The following is a 19,770-nucleotide window of genomic DNA, read 5'->3' as shown; positions in this document are numbered from 1 at the left end:
GCAATTGCAATTTCCGTCTTTAATGGAGGAGAAATCAAAACAAACATCCGATCAACTAATAAAGATAGCACAACGACAATTAATTGAGGCAATTACATTTATTGCCGAACCTTTTTATAGTTCCCTATCATTATCGACTACAGAGATACCAGCTCTGAGGTTTAATAAAATGAAACATGAACAAAAGGGAAATGTACGTTAAATTTATTTAAGCAGCCCTTGCTTGATTACCTTTCCAGATTCCAAAAACGAAGTACTTTTCTTCTCGAGGCCTAAAAAGGTTTACTGTTCGAGATAAAGCTCTTCAGGGCGTGTGGATTAAAAATATTTCTTCACCAAAAAAAAAAAAAAGTGGTTAATTTCTTTTATTAAGAGACCATGAAGTCCCGGAAGGCAACATGAATTTAAAAGTTACTAAAAGCTTGAAAAAATGTCAAATGTCTTTTTTAGCATCTAGGAAGGGGGTCACTTCGTTTAACTCAATTAATTTTATTAAAATTCCGGCGTTGTTGCGAATATAGAAGAAGCCTGTACTATAACACGACAGTATCTTTAAGGTACAAAAAAGCAGGAGCCTTCAGCGTGCACAAGGTTAATCATTTATCATCATCATCATCATCATCATCATTGTCATCATCATCATCATCATTATCATTACAATTATCATTATCTTTATTATAACGCGAACTTTCTCAGTTTTCAAGTGGTAATCAATTGTAGATGTAAGCCACATACTGCATTTTCGTCGCGGCGGGGGACTCTAACTGTGCCTTACAGTGCAGTCTTTTGAATCTAGGCCACGCTGAGACTCACCCCAATACTTTCAATATGGCCCACCAATCCAATTGTTGCCACAACAACTCTAGGCCTGACCACAGCTTTCTCACATCTTTTGCCTGATTTTGATGTTTATCAATTTTCTCTTTCTCCTTCACTTCTACTCTGACATCTCCCTGTATTGCTTTGTCAATGATATGACAAGCTGCCTGATGTTTGTCTACCACGAGCGGATTAGGCTTGTTATATTCGATCTGGTGGTCAGTCCGTTGTATGCGAAAACCCCGAAGGATTTTAATTGCCTCAGACCCTTCAACTTTTCCCGGAACATGCTCATACCATTTGTAATCACACTGCAATCTATATTTTCTGCACAGACACCAATGATCTGCTTTTGCAACACCATCGTGTCTTCATTTATACTCTCTCTGAGCCAAAATCTGATATTTACAAACAATGTGATTGACTGGTTCTTCTTCTCTGTTGCACAACCTACATTTTTGAGCTAACAGCCTGCTTATCAATCTTCGCCTTGGTAATACCTGGTAGGGGAGCAGGGATCGCGTAGTGGTGAGAGCACTTACTTCCCACCAATGTGGCTCGGGTTCCATTACCAGACTCGGCGTTTTGTTTGGGTTGAGTTTGTTGGTTCTCTTCTACTGACCGTGCAGGGGTTTCTCCTTCCAGCCTGCAATTCTCTCGTCTTCTTTTTTTTGTTTATACTGCACAAGGCCCTTGTCAGCCCCGAACTTGAAAGTGTGTTGGACAACCTTTAGCACTGATATTTCTTGACTCTCCTGAACTCTCAAACGTTCAGTGTTGACGCAATCGTAACACTAATCAACCCACGCCCACCTATCGTTTTAGGTTATATAGCACCATAGATTGTGAACGTGCTTTTGTCCCCCCTCGCCTTTTGTCCACACCAAGATTCCTGCACTATACCTCAGGAGAGATAAAGTTTCATTAACAGCTGTGACAACGTTGCCGTCGTTCTACTTCGAATTCAGTATTGATCTTATCCTACGGAAATATAGCTTGGTCAACTTTGGTTTCATTTCCTCCTGCAGCACATACCTTGGCTCGTCCTTTCAGTAAGAGTATCCTTGTGATCATAGTGATGACAAAAATAGGTGGTGATAGGGAATCACCCAGGAAGATTCCTTGCCTCACGCGAACTACGCCAAGCGATTCATTTTTCGATGTCAAGTTGGTTTTCTATCCATCCATACTTCTCCCAAGTACATTTTTGACATTCACAGTGCATTATTATTATTGTTGTTGTTGTAGTGTTTCGTGGTACCGTTGTTTTTGAGCAAAGTTCAGGTCTAGCAAAGAAACTACTCTCTGTCAACTCACAACAAGGACATCAGCCAGGCATCACTTTCTGAAGTATGCCAGCTGTTTCCAAAAGAGCTGACTTCCAAGAAGGAGAGAATCATCCATTTGATCCAAGTACGGTTGCAATTTTACCGGCGTTGAGCCCACACGTTTTTACCCTTATCAGCACACGCCCGCCATCAGCTCGCTTAGCTTCATGTCAAGTCTGGCCACATTCGACTTTGAGTGCTCCTCCAATGAAGTTCCTCCACCTCAGCCTCAGTCTAATTCAGAATAGCTCCACTATATCTGATGACAGTTACTGCCCAAGTAGCATGCACCATGTTCCTTAAGTTCAATTTTGATTTCAACGCGAGCTTCAATCTTTTCCAGTAAGTGCTGGAGACCTTGTCTTTCATAGCACTAATCAGAACTTAATCGAATTCAAGAATTCCAACGTATTGCACCCCTCGATATCTGGCTCTGTAATAGTATCTTTAGTTCGCAGCTCGATTCAACTGCAATGACCATGTCGCCCCTGCTTCATTGTGAGCGGAGCAGATTTTGAAACTCCGAACTCCATGCCTATGCTAAGATACACATTTGCAATGTCTTCACCAATGAGTGAATTGATTCTCAGAATTGACAAACAATTTGATGCCTTCCATGAACAGACGATGGTTCACTCTAAGGACAGTTCACCCCAGTTTGTAACTAATGGACGTTTCAACTTCAGTGAAGATGGGAACACATTTCAGGATGGCGTTTCTTATAGTCTTTCTACACAGGCATCTCAAATCCACTCACGATAGGTGTGACCGTCTCCACTTCTGCTTTACGCAAGCAAGACCTTCCTTTCTGGTTCTTCTGAATGGAGTTGGTTTTCAAGGTCTGATGTTGGGTCGTAACAAGAAGGCCTTCAAGATCTCTGATCTCAGGATCTTTCTGACTGCAGTTCATTTTTCTCCGTATTCTCTTCTTGTACTCAGCCTTCGTCTCGGCTCCTAACCACATGTTTAACTGAGGAATGGCTCCTCGCTGTTAACAAGATACAAATATAAAGAGCTGCGTCTACTGGCCACACACTCCACAATACCGATCCTCTACCATACATCTTACATCGGTAGTGTACACAACCTTTAAACATTGACTCTCTGATGAAGAACGCCCTCACTCATCATCATGACATCATCGGGTCTTCCTGTCCAAGACTTTCAATTGTGTTTTCTTCCATTGGATTACTGCCCTCTACTGTGATCGAGTTTCAATGATCATTTAGTTTAGACTCTAGTAAAAGCCCAAGTCTTTTCATATAGGTTCCTGTTATGACCTTTTCATTTCTTCATGTAGGATGCCATCTAATTCAAGGCCTCCCATGTAATTATAACCTGTTTCGTCAGGATCAGTGATTATATCTCGTGTTGGCAATTTAATACGTTCGCTATCATCTCTCTTTCTTCTCTTCACTATCAATACAGAACACTGTGCTATCCCAAAGTCCATGCCGATATCCTTGCAACAGAGAAACACAGTAAGTTATGCTAATAAATCAATCTGCGTTTCATTATTGGCAAAGTGTTAAGTTATGCATAGAGAGTAAGTGATTTATTGCAAGCCCGCCCTTCCCTAACTTGAGAAATGTTACTGCCTAAGTATTAATCGCTATTACCTAGTTCTTACTAATCAACTTTGATCTTAATACAGTTTCAGATTTTTCTAGTACTCTCTAGTAAACTGTACTTTGATTTCTCCTTCCTTGATATTATCCATCTCTAAAACGCCGAAGTATTTATATCCTTCATTGTCGGTCAACTTCATTCTTTGGCCATCCTGTAACACAAATGGCTTATCTTCTTAAATCACTTTCCCATGGCTCATTATTAACAATTCGCATTTTGATACCAAATTCCATCCCAATATATATCCGTACTAACAAAGTAAACACACTGAACCATTGAGTCGACTTGGTTGTACTCTTTCCCAAACAACTTGAGACTTGCCATGAATAATGTCTTTTTCCCCACTGTCACCTTGAAATGTCCCCTTCTATTCCAAGTATGTCTAAACATTCAGCTATCCAACTGTGTGGTATCATATCGTAAGCTTTAGGACAGTCAACGTAGGCCGTTGCAAGATGTGTCTTCCGTCTGCAATAGTCTCTTAGGACTGCCTTATCTATAATCACCTTGTCCCTCTGCTACTCGTAGTCATCCCTTCTGCACATCAGAAATTGTGTGCTCTCTTTCAAGGAACTCATACATGTTTCCAGCAATAAGACCTGTAAGTGATTTCCACATCTGTAGCAAATATGATATTGGGCGGTATGTGTCTTCCGCATTGCCTTTTGTCTGATCTTTTTGGCACAACACTGTCCGTCCATATGTCATCCATTCAGGTAGCTGTTTGTTTCCATTCACAATTTCATTCAGCTGTTCTTCTGTACGTACATGCAAGATGTTGAGTATCTTTACTCAGTATCCCATGTCTGCCTGGTGCCTTACAATTAGGAATCTCTTTTATGGTTTATGGTTTAGCATTTATTTACCGCGCATATCACAAAGTCTCATGCGATTTACAGGTCTTGGGTGAGATCGGACGTCAGCTTGTAAAGGCGCCCCTGGCAGCCGCTATCAGTCTATATTTGATCTCACCAACCACCCACCCAACTCATGCATGCCAGATGTGAAAGGAGGGCATACCACAACACCGCGGTCTCTTCCCTAATCTTCACGAACGGTGTGTGGGTTCTTAAACGTTCCACAGTGCTGTCTAATAGGAAAGGTTGTGAGACGGGGCCTACGGTTCATATATATAGTCCGAGAGGACGTGAAATTTTAACCATTTCTGCGGATGTAATTGCAAAGACAGCACTTTCGCCTCAGTTGTTTTTCTGGCCGGAGTCGACGAACTCACGATCTTCCGCATGGCAGCCCGATGCTCAACCAACTGAGCCACCAATGGGCGGTTGTTATTATTATTATTATTATTATTATTATCATTATTATTATTATTGCTATGTACCATCACAGGCCTTGCCTGGTCAATTGTTTCCCTTGAGAACGAGTAACAACAAGTTCCTAAAGTTCCCAAGGGAGTCCCTTCCTGATTCCCTAAAGGGACAAAACGTTTCTTGGGAGTCTAGCTGTTCCCTACAGAGCAGTTTTCTGGATCACTTCAAGTCTGATAGTAATGCCAAGCTTTTCGATGTGTTTGTCAAACTTATCAGATACAGCTCCTAATGCTCCGATCACAACTGGCACTACAGTCACTTTCTTCAGCGTCCATAACTTTCTTTTTTCTTCCTAAGAAGTTGGTACTTCTCTATTATCTCCAGTTCTTTGTCTTTTACTCGCGCATCCCCTGGAATGGCGACGTCAATGATCATGGCCTCCTTTGCTTGCTTATTAATGTCCGGTCTTCCAGCTGCAACTATCCTGTCACACAGTACATTGAAATCCCACAGAACTTTGAAATCTTCGTTTTCTAAAGGCCGGTTTACACGGTGCGACTTGTCGGCCCGATTTTTGGCGGCGGCTTCGAAAAAAATCGGGCCGACATAAAAATTCTGTTGCAGTGGAACAGATTTTTTAGGTCGGCCCGATTTTTTTCAAAGCCGCCGCCAAAAATCGGGCCGACAAGTCGCACCGTGTAAACCGGCCTTAACACTCGCTCTGGGGTGTGTTTGTACCACTTATCGGTCCACTCAAGTTCTGCCTTTCCACACAGTGGCCAATGCACATACAGTGCAACGTTGTCGTGGCGCCTCTAATATTCACGTTGTGCCAACTTGCTGCACTCACTTGTTAAATGGTTTACACTTTCTCCATTCTCTCGACACATCCTAAACATAGGAGATTCTACATTCTTGTCTATGTGGAACTTGATATAATTAGTTCGTAAAGCTTTTTCTTGGGCACTGCAGATCAATGCTTCTGCATCCACTGCCATGTTTTATCCCAGTCCACTCCCGTCAAGTCTATAACATACTGCCCATGCATTTGCTTCCTTTTCCATTTGTTTTCTGTTTCCTGCTTTGCACTTTTCTTATAATCTCTGGGTTCCTTTGCCTCATTAGTCTTCACTGTTCCTCTCTCTCCAACTTTCCTTAACAACTCCCCATTACATCTCCCTACATACCAACCCAGACTGTTTTCTTCCCCCGGGACACAACCTTCGCAACTAATAAGTCCTCTGCCCACTCTCTTCCTTGGTACATATATTCTTGCAGTAAAAGTAAAGTAAAGTAAAGTAAAGTAAAGTAAAGTAACCATATTTAACGTCGATAACTCGTAACAGTAACTTTAATCACTGACAAACCTGAGGTCGACAGTGCGCTCATTTTACTCCCCCCTCTCCATCAGTGCTCCGTTTTACGGGTATTTAAAGCTACTTAGCTACACGGAAAGGAAAGGAGTCGAAACAAGGATGCGAGATCCGAGAATCGAACTCAGGACCTCTTGCACCAAGGCCGCGCACTAACCGACTGTGCCATCCTTGCTCCTACATGTCGCCTTATTGGGTGTAGCTCCTTATTCATTGTCATCACTTTCCTGGTCTTTCTATCCATGCTTTGCAGTTCTTCTTTCGTCCATCCAATCACACCTCCTCCATATCGTAGCAAGGATAGCGCCCATGTGTTTGCTGCTTTGATTTTGTCTCTACCATTCAATTTGGATTTCATGACTAGTTTCAGTCTTCGCATGTACTCATTTCTAAATATGCCCTTCATTTCTTGTTCCTTCACTTTATCCAGTTCCAATATCCCCAGGTACGCGTATCCCTCTTCACACACCTCCTTAATATAATAGTTTAATACTTGTAGTGCGCAAATTCCATTTACACATGTTCAAATGCGCATATAATTGTCTCGCCATTCACATGTACAAGTTGAATACCCTCTGTCTTGCTCACCTTACCACACTTCAGAACCGTCACTCCACACTTCTTTATGCCAAATTCCATTCCGACTAAAAACCTGAACTGTGGATACCAGGCTATGTAGTTCTTTTTCGTTTAATAGCAAAGAACTTAAGGTCGTCCATAAAGAGCAAGTGATTCACTTTGATGTCATCCAGCATGTAACCTTTCCAGCTTAGTAGGGATTTCAAATTCGGCCTCTAACGTTTCTCGGAAGTACATCAGTTTGCAGTGAAGACAATTACAAATGTACTTTTTGCGATGATGAAAAATATAACTTGTAACACCTTCTTAGGGAAAGTGCACGAAAATGTTCATAACACGATCTTCCAAATCTCTTTACATCTCTTTAAAAAGTAACCATTTTACTGAAGAGACAGCACTGAATCACTGATTTATCAAATGACTACACCAAAGTAACTTCTTCATTTTTGTAACAGAAACAAATGAAAACACTTTTAAACGTATAGAGTTTAATTTTGGGACACCGACCTATGGGCCTTTCCTTTGTTTTGGGACACCAGCCTGGTCGCCTTGACTGCGCAGATATGTCCATACGCCCAATAGTTAACACACCCTTTATGATTGACAACAATAATATCTTCAACAGTAGTGAGGAAATGGTGTGTTATTCATCTAACTTTTTTTTTCTACACCTATCTGAGAGGCATTGGTTTGGCCGGCTGCTGTTCCTTAATAGGTTTATAATATTGTGCCTAGCGTGAATTTCTTTTCATGATGTATAGCTTGTAATGTTATGTACATAGTTTTGTGTGGTTAAGTGGCGTACTTGGTGGAATCCATTGAAAGAAATACATTGTAAATTTACTTGTAAATTATATTTAATTTACAAAAACAATAACAATAATAATGAAAAATGGATCTTTTCAAAGCGAAACGAGAATCGTACGAAACGTGCGATTATCATTCGCACATGAAGGATACATATCGAAGACCTACTTCAAACTTCCCAGCACATTTTACTGTCGTGTGTGTTTAAATGGGAGGTATGTCCAGTTACTAGATGCACGACAATTATGATAAGCGTCACGAAGTGTCCTCTTGCTCTTCTTCCCAACTTCAACATCACTCTCTTCTGATCTGGGAATATAGAAATCAACTTCGCAAAGTGTCCCTCAAACTCCATTCCTCAAGTAAAGATAAACGGCTGCATTTGCCCTCATCAAAAAAAATATCGCTAACCCTTACACTTGCATTATGTACTAGAAATAGGAAGCAAATGCTAAGACTTAAAGAGACACTTCGTGTTAGACACCAATATCGGGCGTGCATCTAATTGCGTGCATTTCTAGATATAAGTGTTAAGTTGTGTTCTTGTGAAAATTTTCATATACCAGATAACAAGTGAAGAAGTTCAATGAAGAAGATAGTAGCACTCTGGAAATGCTTAGTTATTATTCTTATCGGCGCAACAAGCTTGTTTCTGGTAAGTCAAGTTACTGCTAACTTGCAATCTGTTATTCTAACTTTTATTATTCTACAGATTTCGAAAAGGTATTATACTGTACTTTGTTGTTAAGCAAGGACACTGCAACGACTCGTTGTAAAGTTGATTGATTGGGTATTTGTTGCGGATTGGTTGATCAGTTAATCTTCTGACGTAGAGAAAGTAGTGCGGTGCTTCAAGTTCGTTTAAATCGGGATCGCATGTGGTAATTTCGCAACGTGCTTGTCACAAATTAAGGGATGCAATTCGAAAATCAAACTTGTAAATTTTAGCCTGAGCTGAATCCCAAATGAACAAAGTGAGTCATAAAGAAAACCAACCTGTGGACAGTATTGCATGTCCAGATGATATGAATAATTTTGTGCAAACGAGGCTTGAGCATATGACGTCATCATGCAGAAGGCTTATTGCCCACTTCGGAAACGATGGGGAATCTGGGTACGAATTTGACATTTGAGGGCCTCTGGGATTGTTTAGGTAGACGTGACAAATTTTAAGATAGCGGCATAGGAGGCCAGCTCGTCAAAACTAGTGAAAGTTGTTTTATGTGAAGAAAACACACTTTGAGCAAAGCTGCCTCGAGAAAACCCCGACGAGTGCACTGTCACTCAGTTAAAACGATGGCCAAGCGGAAAGAAAGTCCATCTCCTGCGTTAAACGGGTTTGCTCTTGTATCAATTACGTACGCATTGCAATTATGTAATCTTGGATCATTTTTATCTTGCTACATTTGCTTTCCAGTCAGGGAATTTTTTTAACTTCTTTATGTGTGTTTGTGCAGATTTTTTCGTGGCTTTGTTCAGTTTTGGGGGACTTCTCTGTAGCCTTTCCACTGCCATTTTTAATACTATTTCAATTCGAAAATCCGCTAGTTTCTTTAGAAAAGGTAAATTTTCACAGCGATCTTACCGAATAACTCCATACATATTTACTTTACTCTTTATGTGACAACCCATCTTTACTGATTCGTGATCCAAGACAATACTTCTCAGAGCCGATTTACACGGTACGATTTTTGGCGCATGCGACATCGTACAAGCTTACGACAGACCTACGATATGGCTTACGATTTTCGCAGCGCTTAAAAACATGTTTCAAAATGCTATGGCATTTTTTTCTGATGTATACGATTATCGTAAACAAGTTGTAGGTCTGTCGTAAGCTTGTCTCTGCGACAAAAATCGTACCGTGTAAATCGCCAAAAAGAATGTGTGACTGAAAAATTGCTTCCCTTAATGTCAGGGAAATAAGAAATACCAACAAGAGAAAAGAGACCTTCAGTTGGCTCAGAATGAAACAACAATCTGTCTACTTTCAGGAGACGCACAATCACCAAACGTATGAGGCTTATTGAATTTATGAACTGTTTTCGGGATTTTCCGAGGTTAAAATGTCTATAAAAATCGACGTTTAGATCAGTTTTACTGGTCTTCTTCAGGTTGTTAAAAATTTTTCAATATTCCGGATCGTTTCGTTTCAGAGATACGATTATTGAATTTCACTATACATTCCTTCACCAAGGTCTAGTAACAAAAACACTTTTAGTGAAGTGAAAATGGGTTACAAGGACGATAAAAAGAGCACCTTCTGTCGCGGAGAACCTGAAAAACCCTTCCCTTTTTTTGGTTTTGCAGCAAAACACATATTTTTTGGAAAGAACTGGCTACTTTTCTGCAGCACCACAACATTTTCCTCTTACATATTTGTTTTATTTTACTGGAGTAATCACCCTGCTGGCAGAACCTTTCTTTTGCTTGCTCGACTTTGGCGTGCTCGAGAAAGACCCTGCATGAATCGAGTAAGATCTTTTTTGAGTATGCGCTACATGTTGCCAGGATACAGTCTCGAATCCAAGCCTAATATGCCAGATCACGCCGCCATATTGGTTTTTCACGGTACAGCTGGCTCAATTATAACCATCGGTTTTATCACTAAACGGATGCTTGCACCGGAAAAACGGGTTTGACGGAAGAAAACAAGATTGACTAGTCCAGAAGTTCGGGCTGCGGCGGCTTCAAACGGCTTCAGGACGCTCTGCTAGCAGGGTGTGGAGTAATGTGTAGAGCCAGCAAATAATGTTTGTCGTGTAAGTGTTGTAATAGAAAAAAAAAACAGAAACAAAAAAAGCAAAATAAAGAAATAAATAAATAAATAACAAAACAACAACAATTGAAAAAAAACCTTTGTTTTCCGAATACGTTCACTTCATTTATTAACTGTTTTATTTAGGTTGAAAGATTGTCAGAGATGGTCTACGCTGACAATCAAATTTAGAGTCAAATCAAACAGATCATTATATCAACACACTGCCATATTATGTGGATATGCCCCGCAATGAATACGGCAATGTCAAGCGGAAATTATTTCTTACTCGAAATGAAAGAGTGGAGGTTGAAAAAATACGCAAGGCCAATCACTGTTGTACTTAAAGAATCGATATCGCCGACCAAACATTCCAAAAAGTATTGGGATACAAAGAGTTTGTGCCAACCACAGAAATGAGAGAACGGTTACCCAAAGAAACCAGAGATAATTCAAGAATATTTGGCTTTTATGCATAATAATGGTCACAAAGACGTCAAAGCTGGGAGATCACAACCTCGTTCCAAGGCTCTCTTATCTCTGCCTCCATTGTTTTTAGGAGAAAGAACCTGGTTCAGGATGGTCACGTGGCACTCCTCGACAAACGTTTTCCTTTCGTTATATATTTTTATCCCACAATTGGGCGAACGGGTATTCGTTTGAAAAGGCATTTTTAAAATAAATCTTTACCTTACAAAGGTCAAAAGAGCTGACATTTGTGAATATACGATAACTTGCTAACCAACAGACACCATTCTTTCCACCGTGTCTACAAGAACAATCCCAGAAGCCCTCAAAAGTCAAATCCAAAAATAACTGACTGATTGAGGTATCCGAAAGGTTGATTCACTTCTCAGACTAATATATCATCGCCTGGTTCTTGCTTGATCTTTGCTTGCTCCTGACTGACGGATGGTCTGATTGATTGACTTATGACAGATCTACTTACTAACTGGAAAAACTTAAATATATCTAAAATAAACCTTTTCTATATTTTGCGGAAAAACTTGCACACACCCGAGAACTACCAAGCTTAAAGACTCTTTGCCTGCCGAGATGCACCGTGCGCAGACACGGAGGTTTCGTATGATATGAAACCTCAATTTCTGCGCAGGTGCTCTTTTCCTTCTTTGAATCATTCGTTATCGCCGACATCCATCGGGATTTGTTCTTACTGGCAATGTGCTTCTTATTATAGCTACATTATTACAGTTTATTAGGGACGAGATGGTTTGTCTTTAAGTGCAATTCGCAAGCGTTTCAACTTGGGTTGAAGGACTGAGCAGTTGGACCGACAATCAATTCAAGAAAATGATGCTACGACCTGATCCGCTAAAGGCAGTATACTAACGGAAAGTTGAGTTCGAGATCACTGAGTGCCCAAATCGATTCATTGAGATACCACAAAATTTTCATTAAAACTCAGTTTCCTGATGTCCTTTCGCAGTAAGCCGAGTGACATTTGTAAAGCCATCCCGCTAAACGGAGAAAAAAAGGGGATGGCCTAATCTCTTTATAATTAATAGCTGGTTATTTCAAGACTTGTTTGGAATTCTAATTATTGTTTCATATAACATTTGGATGATTTGTTTTTGTTTGGTTAGCAGTAAAAAGCATGCATTCCTGAAAACATTCCCGAATAGACCAGTTTACAGTTGTGTGCTAAGTTACCTGGCCTTTGAATGAAAGTGAGGCTGGAGATGACCTTGCTTTAATTAATAGAAACCTCTCTGCTTTTCTTATGTAAATTCCTACTAATCAGCATGAGAATAACATCAACATATGAAAAGCAGTGAGGTTTCTATCAAAGCAAGGGCAATTCCAGCCTCACTTTCATTCAAAGGCCAGGCAACCAAGCACACAATTGTATAAGGTCTATTGAGCGGTACCCACGTTGTTGTGTGGCTGTTATTTCTTTCCCACTCGTTACTTCAAGCCGAATGAAAACACAAACAAAGGCGCGTAAAGCATCTCGGTAGCAGATAGTCTTTACTTAAAGGAACACCAACTCTGTGTATGAACTCTGAGACTATAGACTTGATAAGGGGTTGTGATCATCATATCAAAGGAGTGAAACAAAACATGTCTTGTAATATCTAGGTCTAGCGTTCTTAGTCTAAGGAACAGAGTTCATTGGGAAATCAAGGAAGCTAAGTCAGAAAGAATATTAATGCGCCCTAATTAAAAGCACGAAAGGAAAACCCTGAAAGAGGGTAAATAAACAGCACTGAATCAGATTTACATTGCCCGCTTACGTGACAATGTTGAGGGCCATGAAGGGGGAGGGTCAATCACATTTCCAAGTCCAAATTTGGACAAAATCCCAGTCAAGTGGTAAGTTTAGTTTAGAAATCCCAACCAGAGATATGATAAAGAAAATATAATTTTAGAACATCGATTTGTTGTATGAAACAGTTAATAATAAGTCTCAAAAGGAAAACATGAGATTACTGGAGAACGGAGCCAATAAAGACAGTCAGAAGTTATTAATTTGTAGCTGCATGCATAGGATTGTTTACCCAAGTGTCTGCCGAAAAAGGCCTGCTACCATGCGGCACATGAAAGCATTCCGAATGGAGCAGTCTCCCGTTTTTACAACACCTTTGGCGTCACTGTCATCACCATCATTTCTAAATTCATCAACATAAGTAACCTCGCCAGTATCCATCTCGGCGTCTTCACCCTCTTCACTAGACCCACAACAATCCGTCGCTAGGTGGAAGGTCTTGCAAATCGGTAGGGTACGTTCAAGGACATTTCAGTTCCAGTGCCTGACAAATTTACCATGCGGCCTTGCCCAATACCTCATCCGAGCTTCTTCTTTTCGAGTGATTGCACTTGTTGCCGTGGCTTTAGGGAAGTCAATTTGTGCTAGTGAAGCCGTATTAGAGGAAGAGTGTTGTAGGTAGGGAGCTTTGAGGTAAAAAAAAAAAAAACAAGGACGGTAGAATCAGGAAGGTCCTCACTCTCACATGGCAGTGGCCAGGAACGCAAGAAGACCGCAAGGAATTTTTGATATCAGGAATTTTGAGCAGAACTAATACCTGTCAAAGGCCCTAAATTGTGTCAGTATTCAATACGTCTTCATTTTGTAAATACTGGCACAGGATGTACTGAAAAAAGTGTTTAATTGGTTATCCCAAAAGACGACAAATATCTAGCTTGTTTCAATTTCAACGAATTGATTTCAGTACTAATGTATCAGTAATCTTAAACCAAATAGCGGTTGGTTTAGGTGGGGTCGTGGTGGGGTCGTGGGGTCTTGTATGTCAAACAATAATGACTATGAAACATAAAAATATATACATTAAACGGAATAATAGCTTGAAAGTATAGTTACATGACAACAATCATCATACCTACAATCCGGGTCCAAAGACTTCGGGACACTTGTCAAATTTTGGGCGGAAAGAAGAAAATTTACTGTACATGCCTCCATCGTTATATGAACAACGCATGTTCTTTTTTCGATGCCTTTTTCGCGCTCCCCTTCCCACTAGACAGTGTTGAAACATGCGAGCGATCGATGAACGGATCTTGATTTCGGAGACCTTGAAAAATCAACATTGTAATGGGGGGAAGGAGGAAAAGCGGGAATTGTCACAACAGTTTTTGACCAGGATTGTGCGTTTGCACTGACTCGTACCGCTGTTAAATTTAAACTAAAAAATATTTGCTTTTAAAAGAAGGATGTTAAAAGTTCTTAAACTGATTCATTATTTGTGAATGTCTAAAATTCTATTCCAAAGAAAAAAATTGCTCTGTAGTGAATGGAGTTCGTCATGTTTTGGGAGTTAATCTTTCAACAATGACATCATCCCCTCTTCATGATGTTAATGAATAAATTGTTCATGCAGCTTGGAATTGTACTATTGAATATTTTAACGATGAAATGATATATGAAATGGATCATATATGAACTGCGGTTATGAAATCAAGTGAAGCTATTAGTATGATCCTCGCGGTTATGAACGCAGTTTTTGCAATTGCAAAGAAGCCTGAAAAATTCAGGACTCCAACGGGGTTTGAATCCGTGACCTCGCGATACCGGTGCGACGCTCTAACCAACTGAGCTATAAAGCCACTGACGTTGGGAACTGGTCATTTGTGGGTTCCAAAGTTCCCGTGAGGAATAAATCAACGATGAACTTTGGAACCCACAAATGACCAGCTCCCAACGTCAGTGGCTTCATAGCTCAGTTGGTTAGAGCGTCGCACCGGCATCATATCCGCAGTTCATATATGATCCATTTCATATATCATTTCATCGTTGATTCATTCCTCACGGGAACGTCAGTGGCTTCATAGCTTAAATTTACTTGATTGAATATTTTGTAGGCTAGTTTCATGAAGCTAAGTTTGTACACAGTAAATATTGGTTCCCAATCAGTCCTTTTTAGAACTTCCGATCCAGTGAGATCAAAAGAAAGATTATAGATCATTTTAGCGGCCGTAAGATGCAATTTCTCTAAGGAATTGAAATTATGACTATTTGTTGTGCTGCCCCATATGGATAGTGCGTAAGTAATTGAGGCTGTTCAACTTTTCAGTCGAGTCTGGAAGATTTCCATCAAATTGGAAAGTAATAAGAGAGATCCACCCAGGCCAGTCTCTGTTTTGTCCACATTGTGCAAAATTATGAAGAAAGCTGTATATAGACAAAATCGTGCCAATCTATTTATGTGATAACCGCCAGCTACCTGATATATACTGAAGCAGTTTGGCTTCCGACTGAAGCATCGACAATCACTGCGACAGTAAAAGACAATAGAATGGTCATCATTGGTGTCATTTTCATTCACTTTACAAAGGCTCTTGACAGTGAACCATGCCATACAACTTTTGAAATTGACCAATTTTGGCGTATTGGATAGCTCATAAATGGTTTGACTCATATCTCTCCAAAAAAAGTCATCGTTTTTTTTTTTTTGCATGTTGCAAGATTTATATTTATGTATCTGTATAAAATTGTATATACAGTCACATATACATACATTGATTTAGTTTTCTCATTTGTATGTGTGTGTGTGTGTGTTTGGGAGACCCCTTCTGCAAAAGATTTCTCTTAATGAATTTTTTTTTTCAGTGAGTGACTGACTGAGTGACGGAATGAGTGAATTGACTGGCCAATTGATTGTTTGTTTGATTGACTGACTGACTGACTGACTGACTATTTAATTGGTTTGTTCGAGTGAATGATATGTTCCCTTTTCTAAGCTTGTCCTCATTCAATCACTTACCTTACTATTCCACTATGACATCATTTTACCATATTTGGTCAAGAACGCGCAAATTACACTGTAGAACAAAGCAAATACGGACGGAACTGGAGTTTTCGATGAACGAAATTGTTTTCAACAAGATACAAAGCCGGAGAATTTAGCTTGTCATCGCTTGTCTCTCGTCATTTCGTTTGTACAATCAAATAAAGTACATTTGGCTGGCTTTCTGTGCCGTTTACATCGTTCGCAAGCGCCCTGAAGGACAGATGATGCATTTTTTTTAGAAACACTCTTACCAAATAAAATTGAAGCAAAATAACACTTTTTTATATAGTGGAATAATAAATCTCTTATTCGATGGTTTAACATATAATACACGCGGACATTTTGCTCATTGCCGGTATTTTTCCCCGCCCCTGCGGGGCTCGGAAAAATACAGTAACTACGCAACTCGCAAAATATCCGCGCGTACTATAAGTTAAACCATCGAATAAGATGTATGTATCGCACCTTTCACTCATTATTTGTTCTATGGCTATTATATATTCATGGTTCTGCATCCCCTTCAATTTGTTGCCAACAGTGCCAATTATCCAGCTTCAACGTTTTCAGAGAGTGGACAGAATGGAACCAGCAAACAGCAGATTACTTTACTAGTACTGTTTGTGGAAATGACACAGAAAGGAGCATATTGAGTAACCATAAACACATCATCAACCACGGTTTGGTCAACAAGGAAACATTTACAGGCAGTCAACCAACCACAAAAGCACTCGCAAAACACGAGAGAAAACAGGGCAATTACTTAAGAAAAATCAACAGAAGAAGAAAAGTTCATACGTTGCCTGTGGACAGTATTAAAAAAACCAACAATGAGAGTGATAAGAGCATAAACAAGAAAAACTTCTTCGATTCCTGGCGCTCCGATAAATTTGTTATGATGAAGTTCGAAGACATAAATATATCAGAAGAAACTGATTTTAGTGAGTTCATTTCAGTCTCTAAAAACATTCCAGAAAAGACCCTTCCTGCTGTTCCAACAGAGGCTAGTCGACTGATCACAGCTTCTAGCTACGGGGAAAGAAGTAGTACTGGACGGAAAAGATTTAAGAAGTATACTGACGTCAAACCAATACCGACGCCTCCAACTCCAGGAGCAGCTTTCGAGAAGTCATCGCAAGTTTACGCTTCCCCTAAAACGGAGAAAGAAGACCATCTGATATACAGTGGGCCGATACTAGATGCTAGGTTACCGTATTGTGGGGTAGGAAGCTTCCTTGTTACTGTAGTAGTTCGCGTTTCGGCGCTTGTCTTAAAATCCATCCGAACCTACGTTAAATCTCGTCGCAGCCGGCGTAAACACCACATCCCGTCGTTCAATGACCCAGAGCATCAACAGATAGAAGTACACACAGGTAAGTTCATTTGTACACTACTCCTTGATTTGAGTTGATTTCAATTCCCAGTGTCCCCAATTAGTGCTCCAGTACTAGGAAACTAGACTCTAAGTTCATTATTATTACACCTTTTGTTGTTCATTTAAGCAAAATATACATTCAGTCACGTCAACTGTTGAAACTATACGACAAATATACGTTCGTTAGCACTTCCATGAACTTCATTAACGCGAACGAACTTTCAATAACGCTATTTGCATATGTATTAACATTCAATAGCATAAACGGATAAACAGTTGCACCTTTGGACAATCACAGGTAACAAATATACTTTCAATCTCGCGCTATGGTTAATCATTAACTCCATCAGTCAGAAAATCAATTGCATAGTATGACAATCAATGGCGTATTAGAGACATACAATAATGCAATTTGCATAGAGACGCACAATCAATTGCACCTTCATACGATCGTTTACACCTTTTGCTGTTCATTACCAGAAAATGTACTATCATTTATGCCAAACGTTATATCAGTAACGTAAATGAGTTTTTCATTAACTCTAGAATACCTTTCATTAGTGTTGATCGAACTTTCAATTAGGATATTTGAATATGTATCGATATTCAATAACGTTAACTGACAAACAAATTCGCGCTCAGACATTTTGAGCGGGAACTTTATAGTCATTTATGTAGGATTAGCCATTGCATGCTGGGATCGATAGGTCGGCCATCTTGAATAAACCTCGTGCTAGTTTGCGTTACTCGATCGGAGTCTCCTTTCTTCTTCGCCTGATACTATATGGTGGCAGCGGTCTTGAACCCTCCAAACCCGTAAAACAGAATGGAAAACCAACCCGGAGATGCTCCTGCAGTTGAAAATCCGCCTCCACCCGTTAATCCGCCTATACAGCCTGTAAACTCTCTCCCGCTCCCGAGCAAGTTCCAAGGAGCAAACAACCCGCATCAAGCAGACATGTGGCCCAAATGGCTTCGACATTTTGAGCGTTATCGGATCGCTTCTGGCCTTCAAAACAAATCAAACCAGGAACAGGTTGGAACATTTCTTTATGCAATGGGGGATTGTGCGGATGACATCGTCAAAACGTTAAACATAAACGAAGAAATCGCTTCCTTCGACGACGTCAAAACTGCCCTGAATGGCTATTTTGCAGCTCGCCGCAATATTATCGTCGAACGAGCTCGGTTCAATCGACGAAGACAAAACCCCGGTGAATCCGTGGACACCTTTATTCAAGATTTATACCGCCTCGCCGAAAATTGTGATTACGGAACTCTGAAAGATGAACTTATAAGAGACAGAATTATTGTTGGAGTCCTCGATGATACACTGTCTGACCGCCTACAAGCTAAATCTGACCTCACTCTCGCGGACGCTGCTCGCATAAGCCGACAAGCCGAAGCAAGAAAACAAAATCGAACCATTGTCCGTGGGGTAGAACCTCAAAATGAAGTTGATTTCGTCAGTCAGCCACGCCCTCACAACAAACAACAAGCCACAAACAACCCACCTGCCCGTAACCGAAACGAAGGATACATGAAAGAGCCCTCCAAGAATGACCGTCCCTGTTTTTGGTGTGGCCGCCAGACCCACGACAGGAAGTATTGCCCAGCTAGAGACACTATTTGTAACAACTGCAACAAGAAGGGACATTTTCAGTCTGTCTGTCTCAGCAAGAAACCTTATCCGAGAAAGGTACATGCAGTAGAAGAACAAGAGGAGGAAGACATACACTTCCTCGGTGAGATCGGTTGTGAGAAGAACTATTGGTCTGCACAAATAGGAGTGAACGGTCGTACAACACGCTTCAAGCTTGACACGGGGGCAGCAGTGACTGTCCTTAGCGATGATGTCCAGTGGCTACAAGATGTTGAATTAACCAAGACATCCCAGGTTCTATGCGGTCCTGGAAATACTCGACTGCCTGTGAAAGGTCTGTTCTATGCAACTCTTCAGTACAGACAATCAAAGTTAACTGAGCCTATATATGTGGTGTATAATCAGAAGAGCTCGTTACTCAGCAGGAGAGCTTGTGTCGAACTAGGACTCATAAGACGTGTTGACAAAGATGTCGAAGAAGTGACCACGGGACCAACAGATTTCAAAGCCGAATTTCCATCACTCTTCAGCGGACTGGGAAAGCTTAAGACTGAATGCCACATAACACTTCGCCCTGATGCTAAGCCTTTCTGTCTCTACAATCCTAGAAAGATTCCCCATCCACTGATTCCAAAGGTAAAAAGTCAAATAGAAACAATGCTTCTGCAAGGAGTGATCTCGCCTGTAACAGAGCCAACTGAGTGGTGTGCAGGTATCGTCCCTGTCCTTAAACCAAATGGCAGTGTGCGTATCTGTGTTGACCTGACTCACCTTAACAAAGCAGTCCAGCGTGAGATACACCCAATACCTTCAGTGGATGAGAACCTTGCGAAACTGGGAGACAGTAAGATATTCTCCAAACTTGACGCCAACAGTGGGTTTTGGCAGATTCCCTTGGATGCCAAATCAAAACTGCTCACAACCTTTGTCACCCCATTTGGACGCTTTTGTTTCAACAGACTCC

At 40.6% G+C, this 19,770-nt stretch overlaps 1 protein-coding gene across 1 annotated transcript in view; it reads left to right on the top strand.

Moving 5' to 3' along the window:
* LOC138018441 (uncharacterized) overlaps nt 1-19,770 on the top strand; it is a 37,388-nt gene that overhangs the window by 6,283 nt on the left and 11,335 nt on the right. Inside the window, exons 2-3 of the mRNA XM_068865070.1 lie at nt 8,373-8,461; nt 16,370-17,201. Coding sequence (XP_068721171.1) covers nt 8,393-8,461; nt 16,370-17,201 — 901 coding nt within the window. The 5' untranslated portion in view covers nt 8,373-8,392. The remainder of the gene's footprint in view (nt 1-8,372; nt 8,462-16,369; nt 17,202-19,770) is intronic.

This window comes from Montipora capricornis, chromosome 2 (assembly GCF_036669925.1).
Source record: "Montipora capricornis isolate CH-2021 chromosome 2, ASM3666992v2, whole genome shotgun sequence".
Taxonomy (NCBI): Eukaryota; Metazoa; Cnidaria; class Anthozoa; order Scleractinia; family Acroporidae; genus Montipora; species Montipora capricornis.
The sequence above is the reverse complement of the archived record's forward strand: the minus strand, read 5'-3'. Positions and strand labels throughout refer to the sequence as shown.